Source organism: Scylla paramamosain, unplaced genomic scaffold, assembly GCF_035594125.1.
Source record: "Scylla paramamosain isolate STU-SP2022 unplaced genomic scaffold, ASM3559412v1 Contig165, whole genome shotgun sequence".
Taxonomy (NCBI): domain Eukaryota; kingdom Metazoa; phylum Arthropoda; class Malacostraca; order Decapoda; family Portunidae; genus Scylla; species Scylla paramamosain.
The window spans coordinates 3,432-23,866 of NW_026973830.1; the positions used below are offsets into that span (position 1 = coordinate 3,432).

The window sequence follows — 20,435 nt, forward strand, 5'->3', positions numbered from 1 at the left end:
TCCGCAACCTCAACTTGATGGTAACCTGATTTCAAGTCTAAGGTGGAGAACCACTGGGCCCCCGTGAGCGCGTCAAGCGTGTCATCCACCCTCGGTAGAGGGTAAGAGTCCTTTTTCGTCACCGCGTTAAGGCCCCGATAGTCCACACAACACCTGGTAGACCCATCCTTCTTCTTAACGAGGACAACAGCAGCACTCCAGGGACTAGCCGACTTTTCGATTATCCCTTGCGCGTGCAACTCCTCCACGGCTTTTTCCACTTCCAGCCGACGAGCAGGCGCAATCCGGCGGGGCGGCAACTTAACCGGCCAACTATCCCCTGTGTGAATGCGGTGTTTAACCAGACTGGTCCGGCCCAGGTCATTATCTCCCTGCGAGAAGACATCAGCGTACAGAGCCAGCACTTCCTTCACTTCGTCCACCTGTTCCCCAGACAGGCATGCCGAACTCCTCTGCAATAGATCCTGCAGATGAGGTGGAACCCCAGTGCTACTCCCCTGCATGTCCTCGCAATGACCTTCCGGGTCCATAGTCGTCTGTACACCTTCACACTCTTCCGACCCTTGACTTTCCTCCTTCTGTTCCTTACTGAGACGGCAGCGGTGGCTAGCTTCGGGTAGGGACGCAGTATGGGCTCGGTGAGTTTCAATTGAAGCTTCACACTCCTCTGCGTCAACACCGCCCTCCTGTAGCGGCACCACACTACCTCTGACCGACATAGTCATTTCCCCGAAGTCCAGCACCGCCCTGCTCTGCTTCAGGTAGTCTAGGCCGAGCAAGTTCTCCCCGACGTCCGCTACAAAGACGGGAAGATGCTCCTCCGTGCTGCCAACCGCAATCCTGGCATGCACTGGTCCCCTCAGCTGTGTGCAGTGCCCTGTAATAACACACAGTTGTTGCTGGGCCACCGGCGGCTGTCCAGTTGCCACCACCCCGTCCTGCACGAAGGTACGTTCCGCGCCCGAGTCCACAGTGAGGCAGCAAGATTTGCCATCCACTTGCCCGCCCACCTGCACTGTCCGGGCACCCTCGGCGCGGCAACTTAGGCGGACTGGGGTCTCTGGCTCTCTGGCTGGCGCTCGACCCCTTCCACCAGCCTCTTTCCGTTTCCCCCAGCCTCCTTGCTATCCCTGGGAGAGACGAGGGCACACTCTGCCGTCTTGTGCCCCTGACCGCAGTTCCAACAACAGGGTTTGTACTGGTACTGCCCTGCTCTGCCGTTGACAGCCCTTCCGCTACTCGATCCCTGCGGGCAGTACCTCTTGGTGTGCCCCGGCTGCCCGCAAGAGTAGCACTTACCCCTGAACTCACCTAGGGGCGGTGAAGGGCTAGAGTAGGCCTTCCGCACGGCCCCTTTCTTTGCCTTTACTCTCTGCGGGACATAATTCCCGCTGGGTCGCTCCCGCGTCGTCCGGAGAAATGACTCCATCTCCAGGCCCCTCGCCAGGGCCTCCTGAAGGTCCTTGGGGTGTGCCTGCTGGACGTATATCCTCAGTTGTTGGTTATCGATGGCATCAACGAACTGATCCCGCAGGAGAATGGTGATCATCTCCTCACTGGCCTCCGGGTACGCACGCCGCACCAGCACCTCCAAATCCTGCGCCAGGCGTGTCAGGGTCTCCCCCGGGCCTCGTAGCCTGGCCCGGAACCTTGTCCTGAACACCTCGGTTTGGTGCTGGTACCCGTACCTCCTCTCCAGTGTCGCCGTCACTTTACTATACGAGCACCGCTGGGCAGCTGGCAGCTGGTTCAGGACTTCTAATGCCGGTCCTTTGAGTGCCCACACCAGCTGCATGGCCATCTCAGGGCGACTCCACTGGCGGGCGCTGGCCAAGAGCTCAAACTGTGTCTTATACGCTTCCCAAGACACTGTTCCATCGAACTCCTGTGGCCGGCGCCTCGTCCCGTCCTTCAGCCTCCGTGACGTGGAGCTGGCAGCAGAGGGGTACGACTTTACTGAGGCTAGCGGGGATGGTGGAGGTGATAAGACGTTTACAGGAGAGCGTAGGGGAGATGGTATCACCTTGGCCAATGGAGAAAGGCTGTTTAGGCTTCCGTGACAACTATTATCCTCCTCCTCTTCGTCACTCCCCCCCTCAGTCTCACTAGCACGCCCACTTGACCGGAACAGCGTGCCTTTATGCTGAGAGAGTACAGGAGGCGCCTGTGCCGCCACAACCTCATCCACATATCTCCTCAGTTCACTGGCCGCTTTTTCCACCTCTCCCTTCACCTGATCCTTGGTGAACACTTCACTTAACACCTCGTCTTTAACGCGTGAACACTCCTCCTTCACGAGCCCCATAACCTCCTTAAATACACGGTCTACACTGCTCGTCACCGCTTGCAACTCAGCACGCTGTACCTCTCCCTGCGCCTTCAGGGCACTCATAACATCCGCTAGTGTGATTTCTTTCGCCGCCATGCTGACTTAATTACTGTAAGGCACCGTAACTTAACACAACACGCAGCTTACCATGGCAAAACACACTGCACCGTCCGCCCGCCCGCTGCGATCCACAAGTACGTTACCCGTACCACCGCTGCTCGCCTCCCCTGTGCAATACACACGCACACTCGGTAACACACCGCGACGCACACAGTTAGCACTTAACTCATCCCACTCCTGACACCACTGTAACTTCACCACCCCGTGGGCCGTCACACTTACACTTTTAGGGTCCGGTGCTTCCTGCATACGTGACGGTGAACTTACCCTGCGGCGCTCCGTGTTCTCCCCTGGCTCCCCTCAGAAGGCGAGTAGTAAAACACACTTGTCGGCTTCTGGCCCTCTATTCTCCGTTGCTCACACTACACAGTAGTCCTATGCTGTAGCTCGGCACCCCGGGCCTCTTGTCGACCCTCGGAAGGCTTCTTGACGCCTCGCTCCAGCTCACAAAGGAACATACAAGTACAGGAGGCAGTGTCGGCGACGCGCGGGCTTTCTTCCCTCACCAGTGTTTTCCCGCCACTCTGTCTCCCAAACTGTTCCGCCACCAATCCCAGGGCTGCTACACGTCACGTGATACTCCCGAGCCCCAGGGTAGGCGGCCGGCGAGGTGACGTAGTGTGACGTCATCCTCCACTTCAGCTGGGACTCAGTCTGGGTATCTTCATGATCTTGCCCTCTCGTGACAATATATATATATATATATATATATATATATATATATATATATATATATATATATATATATATATATATATATATATATATATATATATATATATATATATATAATTTTAAATCCATCATCAGAAATAAGATTTATTGTTCCTTCCAAGTTACAAATCTTTGTTCCTATTTGTCTGACATGTATGATACAGGTTCACTATACATTATATATATATATATATATATATATATATATATATATATATATATATATATATATATATATATATATATATATATATATATATATATATATATATATATATATATATATATATATAGTGAACCTGTATCATACACGTCAGACAAATAGGAACAAAGATTTGTAACTTGGAAGGAACAATAAATGTTATTTCTGATGATGGATTTAAAATTATCCTGCATATTATTCAAAGAATACAAATATTTTTCCCAAGTATTTGAAAACAAATGCAAATACTTTGATGTCAGGTGACAAGTATTCAAATATGGATATGAATACACCCAAATACTGTATTCAAATGTATTTGAATATGAATACCCCATCCCTGGTCAAGAGTGGCCTGGAAACTAGTTCAGCTTTTCAGGGGAGGCATGTTGAGAGTGACTGGAGTATGATCGTTAGAAATGGAGAGGTCTTAGAATGGGATATAAGAAACTGGAAATATGAGATAGAGTAGTAAAGCATGTGGGACTGAGTGAATGGAGGAATAAGATGAAAAAAAAAGAGTACTTTGGAGTAGTATAGAGAGAAAGAGGCCCAAGTCTATGAAAAGTGGTATGAGGGAAGCCTGGTTGGTGATCTCTTCTGAATAAGAGCACAGTGTATGGATATGAATGCAAGGAGTTACAGATGATCTGAGTCACCACAGCAAAGTGTGCCAGATGTGTGACATGGGAGAGGGTGAGTATATGGTGGTGGTGTGTGTGAAGTATGCCAGAGACAGGGATGAGATGATGCAAGTAGTGCTGAGGGAGTTGGGGTATGTCAGAGTGGAAAAGACAGGAAGGGAATGGATGGTGTTACTGTGTTGTGCTGGAACTGTCAGGAGAGACAAATGAAAGGATGATTGAGGCTGTGAAAGTGTTCCTGGAGAAAATGTGGCATGCTAAGTGTAGGAACTAAGGGTGTGGTAGATGCTGTCTGTCTTTCTGTTTGTTGTTTTTTCCCCTACAAGAGTGCTGATGCAAAGGCCTGGCTCAGAAGGAATCCTGAGCCACCTGTGGAATCAAGAATCAAGATCAGGGACCATCATTACTACCTTCAGAAAGGATTTAAATATATTCATGCGCTCTGTTGATATGCATGAAATAAAAGAGAAACAAGCAACCATAAAAGTCACACTAGTGAAAAATAACAGTAACAATGAGAAAATATATGTACTTTTAGATCAGGTTCATCTGCAGGAGGAAATGGTGGAGGATAAATTATCATGGGGACAAATAGGAAGGAAAAATTAAAATAAAGAAGATAATATAATTCAAATAACAATCATGTAAAATTACTTTACAACATAGCCTAAAGGAAAGATGAGGCCTATAAATAGATTAATATCTTTATGGATTCATAAATAAAACATTATATATGTTTTTGAGAACAATAAGACTTTAGAACAAAAATATTAAGTGAAATTGTAAGCTAGAAGTTAACAAATTAGATGTTGTTATATTGAGATGAGGAGGGCAGGCATGGGGGAATACCATCCTCCCTCCCTATCAATAAGGAAAACCCAGGAAAACAATGTTCCCAGCTTTTGTTATGCCAATCACAAAAAAAAAAAAAAAATCCTTGTCACAAGATGTTGTAGATTAAGTGGAAGCATGTAAGAGCTGATAACTCTATGTAATTCTGAAGAAATTTTGAGTTTAGTATTTGAATCCCAGATTTATCAATCAATCATGTTAGATTCTCTCAGTACATGGGACCATTTGTGAAAATGTTTAACAACCATTTAAGGGTAGAGAAAGGTGTTAAACTTTTAGGGACAATGCAGAAAAGTTATTCCAAGTTATGTGGAAGAACTACTTAGTAATGTGATGCAGTACTATAAAAGACTTACCACAAGATTTCAACTCAAATGCTAATTGACCTTCATTGTCCGCAGGTATGTATGTCACACCCAGAGAATCTTGTATTTTTTGAAGATGGGTCATATGAAAATACTCATTGGTGTCTATTATAAAATAATTACTTGTTCATATGAAAATAACTGATTGTGAGTATTATAAAAGAATTATGTGAGATGCTAACCAACCCTTGTTGACCACAGAGAAGAATGTAAATTCCCTTTGCCAGTTAATTGTTATTATTTCAGGGGGGAAAATAAAAAATTTAGGATGTAAACAGACAGAGTGATAATCTATTAGACAAAACACCTGTAATACACACACATTTGGATGCAACACCTACACAACTAGGATACTATTTACCAAAAATTAAGGTAACCCTCCCTGAGGCACACTCATATTAATCATTATAACTCATACATTTAAATTTTTCTCATGAACTGATTAGTGCATTCTCATTTTCCCAGTAAAGGGGTCCCACAAAGATACCACAATTAATATCAGTGTTTAAACTTGAGGCATATAATTATGAACCTGCCATTCAACTACTGAAGGATACTTATGGCAGGGAAGATAGAATTAGCTACCCAGTTTGCAGGGGCTTAACTATAACATTACCAGCCTCAAACAATTTATTTCCAAATATGAAAGTCTCTAGAAATCCTTAAATGCTCATGATATTAGAAATGATATGTGCTCAGTATTCTTCCTATATTACCTGCCAGTTTCCTTAAGAGAAAATATAAAAAAAAGAGCTGCAGGAACAAGTCTTGAATATAGAGGAGGTTTTAAATTGCTTAAGAAATTAGATATGCACTATAGAGTGTAGTCCACCCACGGCTGAGAAGGAAATTGAATATTACAATGTAAGCAGCTTTAGCATCGAGCAACAAAAAGAAGAAAAAAACTAAATCCCAGTGTAAGCTATGCTAGGGATAGTCATTCAAGGTTCAAATGCCATAAAAGACCCCAACAATTGAAACTGTAACGGGTGCTTTGACCCTGGATGTGGCAACAAAGGCTGTACCAATCCCACCCTCACCAAATGTAAGTTTTGTGAAAAAACACTATTATGCCTTTTAGCTAAAACCTAAAACAACAAACAACAAACTGATACCAAGGCAAGGGAGACAATAACACTAGTTGTGACAACTCCCAAGGAGAAGACCATATTACTTACCCTAATGTTACCTGTAATAGGAACGGGAGGTAAAATAATAAAATTAGGGGGGGCTCTCCTCGACTAGTATTTACAGAAGATCTTTGTGCTCCAGTCCCCTTTGTCACTGATAAAGCATAAAATAACTGGCAAGGAAAAATTAAAATTACAGGGATTGACAGGTAGCAGAACAAGTCAGGAATATAACATAGCTTCTGTATCTTATAAATATAAAGGGAAGGAATACTCCTTAAAGCTTGTAGTAGTAAATCAAATGCCTCAACAAGTAGCTCATAGAGGACTAAGTAAAAATCTAGCTAGATTGGAGAGACTAGGTTGCATGTTAACTGATCCCAACACCATAAAAGATAAAATTTCTAATCCTTACTACAATTTAGTCAATCCTGGTTATGAAAGGGAGGGTACAATAGTTCTGTTACCCACCATATGTGGATATGCCCTGAGTGGCACATATAAAAATAAGGATAACAATCATGCTCAGGTGGAGGTAATCTCATTGCTAAAACTAGCAATTAGCCCAGTAGAAGAGAAATTCAGTAACCCAGATTATTGACCACGTCAGACAAATTTTGATAAACTCTGGGAATCAGACCGTATTGGGATGTTATCTAATAAAAATAACCCAAGAAACTGAGGATACCATCAAGATATATGGAAAATCCATAACATATGATAATAAAAAAAATAATAAATACTGTGTCTGTCTGCCCTGGAGGGAAAACAAGGTCCAATAACCAAGAAATTTCAGCTTAGCACTAGGTAGGTTAAGAAGCTTTCAAAACATCTTTATTAAAAACCAGATTATTTTAACCAGTATTCTAAGGTGATTGTTGATTAGATAAACAGGGATTTCATAGAGAGAGTGGATCCATATAATGATAACCACAATGGTATTCACTATTTACTACATCATGGGTTAAGAAGTAAGAATATTTTATGGTTGTTGTTATGATCACACAACACATAAGAAATAATAGATATAATAAATAACAATACAACTTATAACTTTACTTTTACAAAAAAAAAAAAAATTATAATGAAAAGATAACGAACCCATACAGCTTATAAACTAAACCAACACCAAGACCTAACATACAAAATAACTGCTAAAGATCCTACCTAAGGGAGAGAGAAAAAGGGTGGAGGACTGAAGCTAATCTTTTCGGAATCAATACATTACATGAATTTGAGTTAAACAGTTGAGATGAACATCTGGTGCTTTCACTTGATCAGCCCAGAGAAGTCCACTCTTGTCTAACCACCAGGGTAAGGGTGACACAGCAGGTCGAGGGTGGTGGAGAGAGAGAGCTTGGTGTGAACCGCCCACTCCTTGACTGGGCAACTCTGCCATTGCCTCAGAACAGGACCTCTTGGAGCCTCACAACTAAATGAGCAGGATCAAGACAGATGACATGGCATGATAACTGGCCAGGGCTTGGCCTGAGGGTAGCAACCAGCGGGATAGGGGGAGTGGTCATAACATCTCCCCGTGGGCAAAGACCGATGACTGGGGAAGAAACTCACATCAGGTGTAGGTATCTTAGGGCCTGGAGGCTGAGGGGTCTGAGAGAGGGAGTTTGCTAGGATGTTGTCAACTCTCTGGATGTGTTGGATCCTAAGCCTGAAGGACTGTAGGTAGAGGGCCCAGCAGAGGTTCGCTGGTTCTTTAGCTTGGAGCGGTCTATGAATGTGAGAGGGTTATGGTCAGAGTACACTTGTATGATGTCAGGATGGTGGAGCAGGCAATACTTAAACTTTTGTAGGGCAAATACGAGGGCAAGCCCTTCCTTTTCATTGGTGGGGTAGGACGCCTGGTGTGGTTTGAGATTGGTGGAGTGGTAAGCAACAGGATGTAGGATGCCACTAGAGGGGTTCGGCTGTAATAGGCACATACCCATCCCCACTCTGCTGGCATCGATTTGTAGGTGGAAAGGCCGGGTGTAGACAGGGCCTCTCAACACTTGAGATAGGTGAAGCCCTGCTGGCATTCCTGGGTCCATTGGAATGTTTGCTTGGTGCTCTTCAATGCAGTTAGGGGTGCAGCTATGGCAGAGTTGGGGCCTGTCACCCACTGTGTAGCCCAGTTATGTGACAGTACTTCTGGTAAACCAAGACTTGGCCACATTCAGGGACTGGCCAGCTTGACTCAGGTGTGTGAAGAGAAGGTGCAGATGCTGGAGGTGCTTCTCCCAGGTGTTCATGGCAACCACCAAATCATCAATGTAGGCAGCAGTTCTGGCCAACCCATGGGTGACGTGGTTGACAACTCTTCTCTGGAATGTTGCTGAGGCACTGACCAATACGAAGCTGAGAACATCATAGGGGAAGAAGCCTTGGGGCATGATGAATGAGCAAATCTCCTTCTCCCTGTCAACAACAAAGGTCTAAGGTTGTAATGTATTTTGACACACTAATCCTACCTATCAGGTCCTCTACCAACAGTAAGGGGAATGAGTCAAGGACAGTGAGGCTATTTACTTTTTTGAAGTCAGTGCAGAACTGATATGAACTATCTGTTTTGGGTACAAGAATACAGGATGAAGGCCAAAGTGAGATACTTGTGTAGTGCTGAGAAATTAATTATGTATATTTCTACTTTTTTTCCTAGGCTAGGGCCCATGTAGTGTGCGGGGGTGACCAGAATCTCAGTACCATGTGACTAACCCCTCCCCTTCCCCTCCTCTCCTCAGTGTCCTTTTGTCCTTGCTTTCCCTCCCCCCCCCTCTCAGCGTCACTGTGTTGACCACTTCTATAACAAATTTACCCCGTGAATAAACGTAATTTCTCCTGCTTGGCCAGGTTATAGAGGCGAATTTTTCACCTAATCCCAGAGAATGGGGAGCCCTTAATATGATAAAATTAATTCTATAATGGTAAGGTCTTAAACCAGCCCAAACAAATCCCAGATAATTACGCCGCGCCAATGAGGTTGACGAATCTGATAAGTCTTCTTTGCTTCGCTGCCCTGTCACCCCTTGTTGCTACGCAAGCCGGGAAGAGATACCAGACTTTGACTAATTCCCCAATTGATTTCAAAAGTCCATTGAATTAAACTTCTTAAAGTAACAACTATAAAGTAAACAGTAACTTAATTATTCATATTTTTCATCCCTGAACTCACAACCTAGTCGCCCCCCCCCCACTAAAAACAAAATTATAACTTAATAAATTTCCCCATTGGAAACCTTTATCCTTAGTTTCCCGCCGATTTCCTCACAAGCAAAGCCAGTCTCTCTCGGATTCTCCTCAGGTGAGCATGCAGTCTGATAGTCTCCCCCTCCATTCCTGTAATATTAAGTAAGTGTTTATTTAACAATAATTTTACTAAAGCCAGTCTCTCTCGGATTCTCCTCAGACCCTCTCGGATTCTCCTCAGATATTCCTGATGATAAACTGTTTTCTGAGTGGATAGATATTCGCATTTTTTCGTTCTTTTTTTGTTGGTTTTCTCCACGGGACTAGTGAAACCACCTGGTTCGAGATCACCGTGTGAGACTGTCCTCAGGTATATACATACTTTTTGGATATATATTTGTTATTTATTTATTTATTCTCTGGTCTCCCCCACAACTCAGTAGTCGCGAAAATATCTCCATCGTAGTTTTTATGTAATTGAAGAATACGCTACCATTTATTTTGTATTTCTGAATTGCTTTCTTTTTATTATTATTATTTCGGATTATTCCATTATTTATTAAAAATCATAAAAGTGTCAGTATTTGTATTTCTCTTAATCCAGTGATAGGATTTGTAATTACCGTCTGCCACAAGTGAATTTTTTTTCCGTGGGCACTAAACTGGTGGCAGCGGTGGGATTTATTTCGCGACTAACCGAAAGAGGTGGAGACTGGAAATAATTGTAAATGTTGAAGGTGATGATGATGCCAAGCGAGACATTCAAAGGAGGGCGTGCACGTGCATGGTGGTGAGCAGGTGATGATTGGAGAGGCACAGAACGTTCAGGATGGAGGAGGAGGAGGAGCAGGAGTCTTTGTGTATAGGAAGGAGAAAGAAGGAGGATAGGAGTAATAAGTAATAATGCAAGGAGAATGGAGGAGGAGGAGGAGCAGGAGTCTTTGTGTATAGGAAGGAGAAAGAAGGAGGATAGGAGTAATAAGTAATAATGCAAGGAGAAAGGAGGTGGAGGAGGAGTAATGAATAACAATGATTAAGAGGAAAACCAGAGGAGGAGAAATAGTAATGAACTATAATTTTTTTTCTTGAGTAATGACAAAACATGCACATGAGCTTTCTGGCCACCTGGGTCAGAAAAAGACAATTAAAAAGGCCGAAGAATTGTTTTACTGGTGTAATCTCAAGTTTGACGTAACCCAGTACGTAAAGAATTACCTTCAGTAGAGAAGCCCTTAGATAGGATAGGTATAGACCTGACGGATATGATTGCAGGCAGTGGTGGCTACCGATATGTGTTGACTATCGTAGATCACTTTAGCCGATTTGTGAAGTTCTATCCACTCAAAAACAAACTATCAGAGGGAATTGTAGAGGCGCTGCAGCAGTACATTACCGACTTCGGGACTCCTCACTCCATCGTCCTGGACAACGGGGGCGAGTTCACCTCCCAGATCTTCCAACAATTCTGCCAGCAACACCTCATCACCCTCTGTTACACCACTCCCTACCACCCGCAAGGGAACGCCATCACCGAACGACTCCATCGCACGCTCAAATCCATCTTGGCTTCCATGTGCCGAGGTTACCCGCTACGGTGGCCTCGCCTACTCCCTGTGTGTCAGGCCACTATGAATGCCGCCGTCCATACCAGTATCGCCCAACAACCTTTCTTCGCGTTTTTCTCCCGGCATGCGCCCCGAGTGGTGGGTGCCAGGCTACCCGCAGTTGATGGTGACGAGCAAGACGTGGATGTGGTCCGCCGGCTGATCCGGGAAACACACGAGAAAATGACTCGGAAATACCGCAATGCGGCCAACAGGAAACGCAAGGAGCAGAAGGTAGACATTGGGGCGTTGGTGTGGGTGAAGCGAGAAACTACAGAGTCAGGAGTGTGTAAGAAACTGTGTGTTCGTTGGGACGGCCCATATAAGGTGGTGGAAGTTTTAAGAGGAGGCGGTGGTTATGTGGTGAAAGACCCTTTCTCGGGAAAGATGGTGCAAAGAGCGGCAGAAAAGATCAAACAGTTTCACAGTGAGGAAGAGTACGTAGTTGCAGCTCAAGACACAGTGTTCCAACCTGATATAGAAACTGAAGTGTTACCGCCTAGAGTGTGTAACCGTCCCAGACGCTATATTGAGGAATGTTAATGTCGCTGGAAAGACGGTATAGAAAAGAGCAGAGTGCTTGGGGTAAATAGAGTCCCCCCCTTACTTTTGCATGGTCTGGCTGGACTGGTTGTAATGAATCGTGGTATGACGGGTATGGGTACTATGTGAGAGGTGATGTAAGAATTTGAGAAGGAATAAGGAACCACTTTAATTCGCAGACTACTACTGCACTCGACAATCCGTTCGGGCCATTCTGTGGTGGATTACTTCAGGACGTGGCGAGCGCTTCGCGTAATCATCTATAGTATCTCGTGGTATGAGTGAATGTGTGGATGAGTAAATGACTGTCCGAGTGGAAGGAACCGAGTACTGGGGTGGCCGAATCTCGTTTCAGAGAGTGATGGAGTGACTTAAGGTTAAGTCCTCACACCACAGGAGGTCAAGAGGCTGGTTGGGGTGGAATTTCTTTTCTTTTTCCTTGAGATGAGAGAAAGAGCCGAGTTATGTCTCCAAGGGACATTGTGGTGATATGGCCCACAAGCCATTGTATGGGAGAGAATGTCAGAGTTATTTCCCGACAGAGATCACGTGCAGTTCGTCAGCCTGGCTTGGTTATGTGGTGGTGAGGGGAGTTTCTAATTACTCGGATGTGAAGGTGTTATTTTATTTTTTTTGGTAAGGAGAAAAGAGAGAGGTGAAAAATTCTAGAACGGATGAAAGGCTCGTGTAGTGCTGAGAAATTAATTATGTATATTTCTACTTTTTTTCCTAGGCTAGGGCCCATGTAGTGTGCGGGGGTGACCAGAATCTCAGTACCATGTGACTAACCCCTCCCCTTCCCCTCCTCTCCTCAGTGTCCTTTTGTCCTTGCTTTCCCCCCCCCCCTCTCAGCGTCACTGTGTTGACCACTTCTATAACAAATTTACCCCGTGAATAAACGTAATTTCTCCTGCTTGGCCAGGTTATAGAGGCGAATTTTTCACCTAATCCCAGAGAATGGGGAGCCCTTAATATGATAAAATTAATTCTATAATGGTAAGGTCTTAAACCAGCCCAAACAAATCCCAGATAATTACGCCGCGCCAATGAGGTTGACGAATCTGATAAGTCTTCTTTGCTTCGCTGCCCTGTCACCCCTTGTTGCTACGCAAGCCGGGAAGAGATACCAGACTTTGACTAATTCCCCAATTGATTTCAAAAGTCCATTGAATTAAACTTCTTAAAGTAACAACTATAAAGTAAACAGTAACTTAATTATTCATATTTTTCATCCCTGAACTCACAACCTAGTCGCCCCCCCCCCACTAAAAACAAAATTATAACTTAATAAATTTCCCCATTGGAAACCTTTATCCTTAGTTTCCCGCCGATTTCCTCACAAGCAAAGCCAGTCTCTCTCGGATTCTCCTCAGGTGAGCATGCAGTCTGATAGTCTCCCCCTCCATTCCTGTAATATTAAGTAAGTGTTTATTTAACAATAATTTTACTAAAGCCAGTCTCTCTCGGATTCTCCTCAGACCCTCTCGGATTCTCCTCAGATATTCCTGATGATAAACTGTTTTCTGAGTGGATAGATATTCGCATTTTTTCGTTCTTTTTTTGTTGGTTTTCTCCACGGGACTAGTGAAACCACCTGGTTCGAGATCACCGTGTGAGACTGTCCTCAGGTATATACATACTTTTTGGATATATATTTGTTATTTATTTATTTATTCTCTGGTCTCCCCCACAACTCAGTAGTCGCGAAAATATCTCCATCGTAGTTTTTATGTAATTGAAGAATACGCTACCATTTATTTTGTATTTCTGAATTGCTTTCTTGTTATTATTATTATTTCGGATTATTCCATTATTTATTAAAAATCATAAAAGTGTCAGTATTTGTATTTCTCTTAATCCAGTGATAGGATTTGTAATTACCGTCTGCCACAAGTGAATTTTTTTTCCGTGGGCACTAAACTTGGTTCAGCTAAACCATTCTTCAGAAGATATTGGACCTCTCACTCCATTATTTTTGCTTTGAGAGGGTTGACTCTGTACAGTGCCTGTCTGATAGGTTTTACATTTTCATCAATGAGTGAATCAATGTCATGTTTTAATAGGGTACAAGCACCAGGCTTGTTGGTGACAAGGGGCAGGAATTCAAGTATTAGGGAGGCTATTTCCTCCTGTTTTTCTGATGCCAGATAAGGGTCTTTTTTTTTTGGAGAATTTCACTGTTAGGTAGATTACCTTGAGGAATGGGAAGCTCTACACTTTGTTCTCCTAACGTGACTAGGCCAGTATTTCTCGATTTGTTTTCCTTCACATTAATGTGCATTACACCCTGCTTTTCTGACATCCCCTAATGCTCTTTCATTATATGGTTTTTGGAAACTTACATGGAACAGTTGGTTGTCCTAACGTCTATCAGGTGTCTGGATGACATAATTTGTGGGAGAGATTTTTTTGGTAATGATATAAGGTCCTGAATATTTGCTTTTGTGTGGAGCTCCATGGAAGGGGAAGAAGACTAACACTTTGTCACCTAGTAAGAACAATTGTATGACCACCTTTTTCTGTTGCTCCTTCATATATGCATGTGATTTGCCAAGGTATTCTATGGCAAGATGTGGAAAGTTTATCCAGTTAAGTGTCAATGTACTGACCCAAGGTGACATTTGGGACAGGTGTAGGCTGGAACCACTGCTCTTTGAGTACTTTCAGGGGGCCTCTCACCTCCCAACTAAATAATAGCACGAAAGGGGAAAAACCCACACTCTCCTGGGGGACTTTCTTTGATAGTAAATAACGACCAATTTTTCATCCCAATCCCTGCTGCCCTCCAAACAATACTTCTTTAACATTGACTTAAGCATCTGATGGAGACATTCCAAAGTGCCTTGTAATTGTGGTCTGTAAGCAGAGGAAGCTACATCATGCACATTCAATTCCTTGATTTGTTGGAATAAGTGGCTGGTGAAATTTGTCCCTCTGTCAGTCTGTACAATACTAGGGATTACTATGGTGATAAAAAAAAATGTAACAGGTACTTGACAACTGACTTGGCTGAAATCTGCTTAATGTAGATAGCTTTGGGATAATGAGAGGCGGGATCTAAGATGGTTAGGAAGTACTCATTTCCTTGCTTTGTTCTATGCAGGGAATCAATAATCTACAATTACTTTGTCAAAAGGCTCTAAAGTTACAAGAGTTGGGGTGATGGGAGCAGAAGGGATAACTTGATTGGGATTGCCCACCACCTGACAAATATGACAAGATTTGACAAACTCCTTTACATTCTTGCTGAGGCCAGGCCAAAAGAAGTGATTATATAGCTTGGCACAGGTCTTTCTAATACCTAAATGGCCTGCCTGCCCATCATGTGCCAGTCTAATTATGGCCTGATGTGCAAATTGTGGTACCATGACCTAATGTGTGCCAGCCCATGTATCTGAGCTAGGGAGAAGGGAGGGTGTCTAAACACTCTATCTCCACAGGACTCCATCTTCATAATAGAAGTGGGGAGTTTTGGTGGAATGGTTGTCTGTGGCTGTAATGAGGTCTTGTCTGGTAATTACGCTACCATATATATTTTTCAATGGGAATGGAGGGAGGAAGATGTTTAGTGAGAGCTGACTGGGCCCTGGTGATGGCACAGATATGGGAGGGGGCAACTGAGGGGGACACCAAGTTTTTTTTTTTTTTTCAATATCCCGTGGGTGCTATATAAATAGATGCTCATTTGTGTAATGATTGCATCAGCCCAGAAAATCAACCCTTTTAAATATTCGGCAAGTAAAAAATCATATTGTATGTTTACTGTGAGTTTATTATTCAATTGGGGAAGTTGATCACCACATAATAACTTTTCTAGTGATTAACAATTAACATTTCATCTGACCAGGCGGGAAAGCAGGTATTAATTACTCCACAAAAGAATGATTAAAAAAAATAACCACAAGAATGACTTATGTCTCTGCAACTAAATTTTTCTATTTTCCTTAATTGATTTCACTAATGGAAATATAGATCCCAATGTTGTATAGCAAAGGAGAGGAGAAATAGAAATAAATGCTATTAAGTACGCTGGCAAGCCAGACAACTGAGGGGGACACCGTGAGTTAGCTGCTGCAGGGCAGAGACAAAGATGCGGTTCACACCATCCCATACCGTCACCCCTGTCCCAGTCTGTGACATCATAAACATAATGGCCGTCCACTTTGGAGAGGAGCTCCATCACAGGGCGACAGTATGATGTCAATCTGTCAATCATCAGTCCCGCACATGCATCAAAACAAGATGGACCACAAGGATCTCCTCATTATAGTTGCTCTCTTATTATTTGATGATTCAGAACTGGAAGACCGCCAAGTTAGGCCAGCAAGGTGGAGGAGGAGCCGGACAGTATGGGCACAGCAGCTACTGCTGGAGAGGCTGCTATGAGAAGAGGCAGAGATGAGGCCTGATTGAAATAACTACCATGGAGTCTACATACTAGTTGGTCCTCACTGCATGTGCTTGAATGTTGTGTGTTTACCACAAGATCAGCTGCACTTAGGGTGTATGGTGAGCGGTGTGCTGCTTTTCCAGATTCATCAAACAATAGTCTTAACCTCACAATTTAGAAAAATATATTTACACATTTTCTATAATAATATGATCTTATTTCTTTTCTCTGTGAACAAAAATTGATATTTCACATTTTCATGATATCAAGGATATCCAATACCATTGATAATGCTGAACACTGCCGCCGTCCCTCCGCCAAAAGATGAATTTATATTTCATCTTCAGACGGCGAGATGGCTGTAAGTGCAGAGGGTCCGGTTTCCATCTAGCTCACCGTTTGTGACGTCACAGACGAGGACGAGGGTGACAGTGACAGGCTGGTGTAAACCGCACCAAAGCCCCTATGCTTTGCACAGCGCCATGCTCACTGCTTCTCTCCTTTGTTACAGTTTGTCTTGAATTTAGAGTTGTAGTGTTGTAGTGTAGTGTATATATATATATATATATATATATATATATATATATATATATATATATATATATATATATATATATATATATATATATATATATATATATATTGTTACGAGAGGACAAGATCATGAAGATACCCAGACTGAGTCCCAGCGGAAGTGGAGGATGACGTCGCGCTACGTCACCTCACCGACCGCCTGCTAATTGGCTCGGGAGGATGACGTCACACTACGTCACCTCGCCGGCCGCCTACCCTGGGGCTCGGGAGTATCACGTGACGTGTAGCAGCCCTGGGATTGGTGGCGGAACAGTTTGGGAGACAGAGTGGCGGGAGAACACTGGTGAGGGAAGAAAGCCCGCGCGTCGCCGACACTGCCTCCTGTACTTGTATGTGCCTTTGTGAGCTGGAGCGAGGCGTCAAGAAGCCTTCCGAGGGTCGACAAGAGGCCCGGGGTGCCGAGCTACAGCATAGGACTACTGTGTAGTGTGAGCAACGGAGAATAGAGGGCCAGAAGCCGACAAGTGTGTTTTACTACTCGCCTTCTGAGGGGAGCCAGGGGAGAACACGGAGCGCCGCAGGGTAAGTTCACCGTCACGTATGCAGGAAGCACCGGACCCTAAAAGTGTAAGTGTGACTGCCCACAGGGTGGTGAAGTTACAGTGGTGTCAGGATCGTGGGATGAGTTAAGTGCTAACTGTGTGCGTCGCGGTGTGTTACCGAGTGTGCGTGTGTATTGCACAGGGGAGGCGAGCAGCGGTGGTACGGGTAACGTACTTGTGGATCGCAGCGGGCGGGCGGACGGTGCAGTGTGTTTTGCCATGGTAAGCTGCGTGTTGTGTTAAGTTACGGTGCCTTACAGTAATTAAGTCAGCATGGCGGCGAAAGAAATCACAGTAGCGGATGTTATGAGTGCCCTGAAGGCGCAGGGAGAGGTACAGCATGCTGAGTTGCAAGCGGTGACGAGCAGTGTAGACCGTGTATTTAAGGAGGTTATGGGGCTCGTGAAGGAGGAGTGTTCACGGGTTAAAGACGAGGTGTTAAGTGAAGTGTTCACCAAGGATCAGGTGAAGGGAGAGGTGGAAAAAGTGGCCAGTGAACTGAGGAGATATGTGGATGAGGTTGTGGCGGCACAGGCGCCTCCTGTACTCTCTCAGCATAAAGGCACGCTGTTCCGGTCAAGTGGGCGTGCTAGTGAGACTGAGGGGGGGAGTGACGAAGGGGAGGAGGATAATAGTTGTCACGGAAGCCTAAACAGCCTTTCTCCATTGGCCAAGGTGATACCGTCTCCCCTACGCTCTCCTGTAAACGTCTTATCACCTCCACCATCCCCGACAGCCTCAGTAAAGTCGTACCCCTCTGCTGCCAGCTCCACGTCACGGAGGCTGAAGGACGGGACGAGGCGCCGGCCACAGGAGTTCGATGGAACAGTGTCTTGGGAAGCGTATAAGACACAGTGCGAGCTCTTGGCCAGCGCCCGCCAGTGGAGTCGCCCTGAGATGGCCATGCAGCTGGTGTGGGCACTCAAAGAACCGGCATTAGAAGTCCTGAACCAGCTGCCAGCTGCCCAGCGGTGCTCGTATAGTAAAGTGACGGCGACACTGGAGAGGAGGTACGGGTACCAGCACCAAACCGAGGTGTTCAGGACAAGGTTCCGGGCCAGGTTACGAGGCCCGGGGGAGACCCTGACACGCCTGGCGCAGGATTTGGAGGTGCTGGTGCGGCGTGCGTACCCGGAGGCCAGTGAGGAGATGATAACCATTGTCCTGCGGGATCAGTTCGTTGATGCCATCGATAACCAACAACTGAGGATATACGTCCAGCAGGCACACCCCAAGGACCTTCAGGAGGCCCTGGCGAGGGGCCTGGAGATGGAGTCATTTCTCCGGACGACGCGGGAGCGACCCAGCGGGAATTATGTCCCGCAGAGAGTGAAGGCAAAGAAAGGGGCCGTGCGGAAGGCCTACTCTAGCCCTTCACCGCCCCTAGGTGAGTTCAGGGGTAAGTGCTACTCTTGCGGGCAGCCGGGGCACACCAAGAGGTACTGCCCGCAGGGATCGAGTAGCGGAAAGGCTGTCAACGGCAGAGCAGGGCAGTACCAGTACAAACCCTGTTGTTGGAACTGCGGTCAGGGGCACAAGACGGCAGAGTGTGCCCTCGTCTCTCCCAGGGATAGCAAGGAGGCTGGGGGAAACGGAAAGAGGCTGGTGGAAGGGGTCGAGCGCCAGCCAGAGAGCCAGAGACCCCAGTCCGCCTAAGTTGCCGCGCCGAGGGTGCCCGGACAGTGCAGGTGGGCGGGCAAGTGGATGGCAAATCTTGCTGCCTCACTGTGGACTCGGGCGCGGAACGTACCTTCGTGCAGGACGGGGTGGTGGCAACTGGACAGCCCCCGGTGGCCCAGCAACAACTGTGTGGTATTACAGGGCACTGCACACAGCTGAGGGGACCAGTGCATGCCAGGATTGTGGTTGGCAGCACGGAGGAGCATCTTCCCGTCTTTGTAGCGGACGTCGGGGAGAACTTGCTCGGCCTAGACTACCTGAAGCAGAGCAGGGCGGTGCTGGACTTCGGGGAAATGACTATGTCGGTCAGAGGTAGTGTGGTGCCGCTACAGGAGGGCGGTGTTGACGCAGAGGAGTGTGAAGCTTCAATTGAAACTCACCGAGCCCATACTGCATCCCTACCCGAAGCCAGCCACCGCTGCCGTCTCAGTAAGGAACAGAAGGAGGAAAGTCAAGGGTCGGAAGAGTGTGAAGGTGTACAGACGACTATGGACCCGGAAGGTCATTGCGAGGACATGCAGGGGAGTAGCACTGGGGTTCCACCTCATCTGCAGGATCTATTGCAGAGGAGTTCGGCATGCCTGTCTGGGGAACAGGTGGACGAGGTGAAGGAAGTGCTGACTCTGTATGCAGATGTCTTCTCGCAGGGAGACAATGACCTGGGCCGGACCAGTCTGGTTAAACACCGCATTCACACAGGGGATAGTCGGCCGGTTAAGTTGCCGCCCCGCCGGATTGCGCCTGCTCGTCGGCTGGAAGTGGAAAAAGCCGTGGAGGAGTTGCGCGCGCAAGGGATAATCGAAAAGTCGGCTAGTCCCTGGAGTGCTGCTGTTGTCCTCGTTAAGAAGAAGGCTGCCGGTCTTGTCAGTGACACTGAGTGGGGAGAGGACCTCAAACAGGCCCAGCGACAGGACGCTGATATCGGCCCCATAGTGACACTGCGGGAAGAAGGCGAAGAAAAACCGCCATGGGAAAGCGTGGCCCCGCTAAGCCCTGCCGCCAAGGCGTTGTGGCAGCAATGGGCAGTGTTGCGAGTGAGTGACGGTGTGCTGCAACGGCGGTGGGAGTCATGTGACGGCGGTGTGGCCTTCTGGCAAACAATTGTCCCTGTGAATATGAGGGAGGCCTTAGTGCGCGAGGCTCACGGTGGAAATGCAAGTGGTCACTTCGGTGTGAGGAAAACGCTAGGGCGGTTAAAGCAGCGGGTTTATTGGGTAGGCATGCGGAAGGACGTTAGTGAATGGTGCAAAGTGTGTGACGTGTGCTGTGGGAAGATGGGCCCCGGGAGAAAGACAGTTGCTCCCTTACAGGTGTATCAGGTTGGGGCACCTATGGAGAGGGTGGCAGTGGACATCCTGGGCCCGTTCCCTCAGACACTGAGAGGTAACCGCTTTGTGTGTGTGACCATGGACTACTTCACTAAATGGCCGGAAGCGTATCCGCTGCCAAACCATGAGGCTGCCACCGTGGCAGGTGTGTTAGTGGACGAGTTCTTCGCCCGGTTTGGCGTGCCGCACGAGCTGCACTCTGACCAGGGCAGGGAGTT

General features: G+C 46.2%; 1 protein-coding gene across 1 annotated transcript in view; it reads right to left on the minus strand.

Moving 5' to 3' along the window:
• Nucleotides 1-411: 411 nt before the first annotated feature.
• Nucleotides 412-20,435, minus strand: part of LOC135099640 (uncharacterized) — a 63,750-nt gene continuing 43,726 nt past the window's right edge. The window contains exon 2 of the mRNA XM_064002030.1: nt 412-2,330. Within this exon, the coding sequence (XP_063858100.1) occupies nt 1,043-2,305 (1,263 nt within the window). The 5' untranslated portion in view covers nt 2,306-2,330 and the 3' untranslated portion in view covers nt 412-1,042. The remainder of the gene's footprint in view (nt 2,331-20,435) is intronic.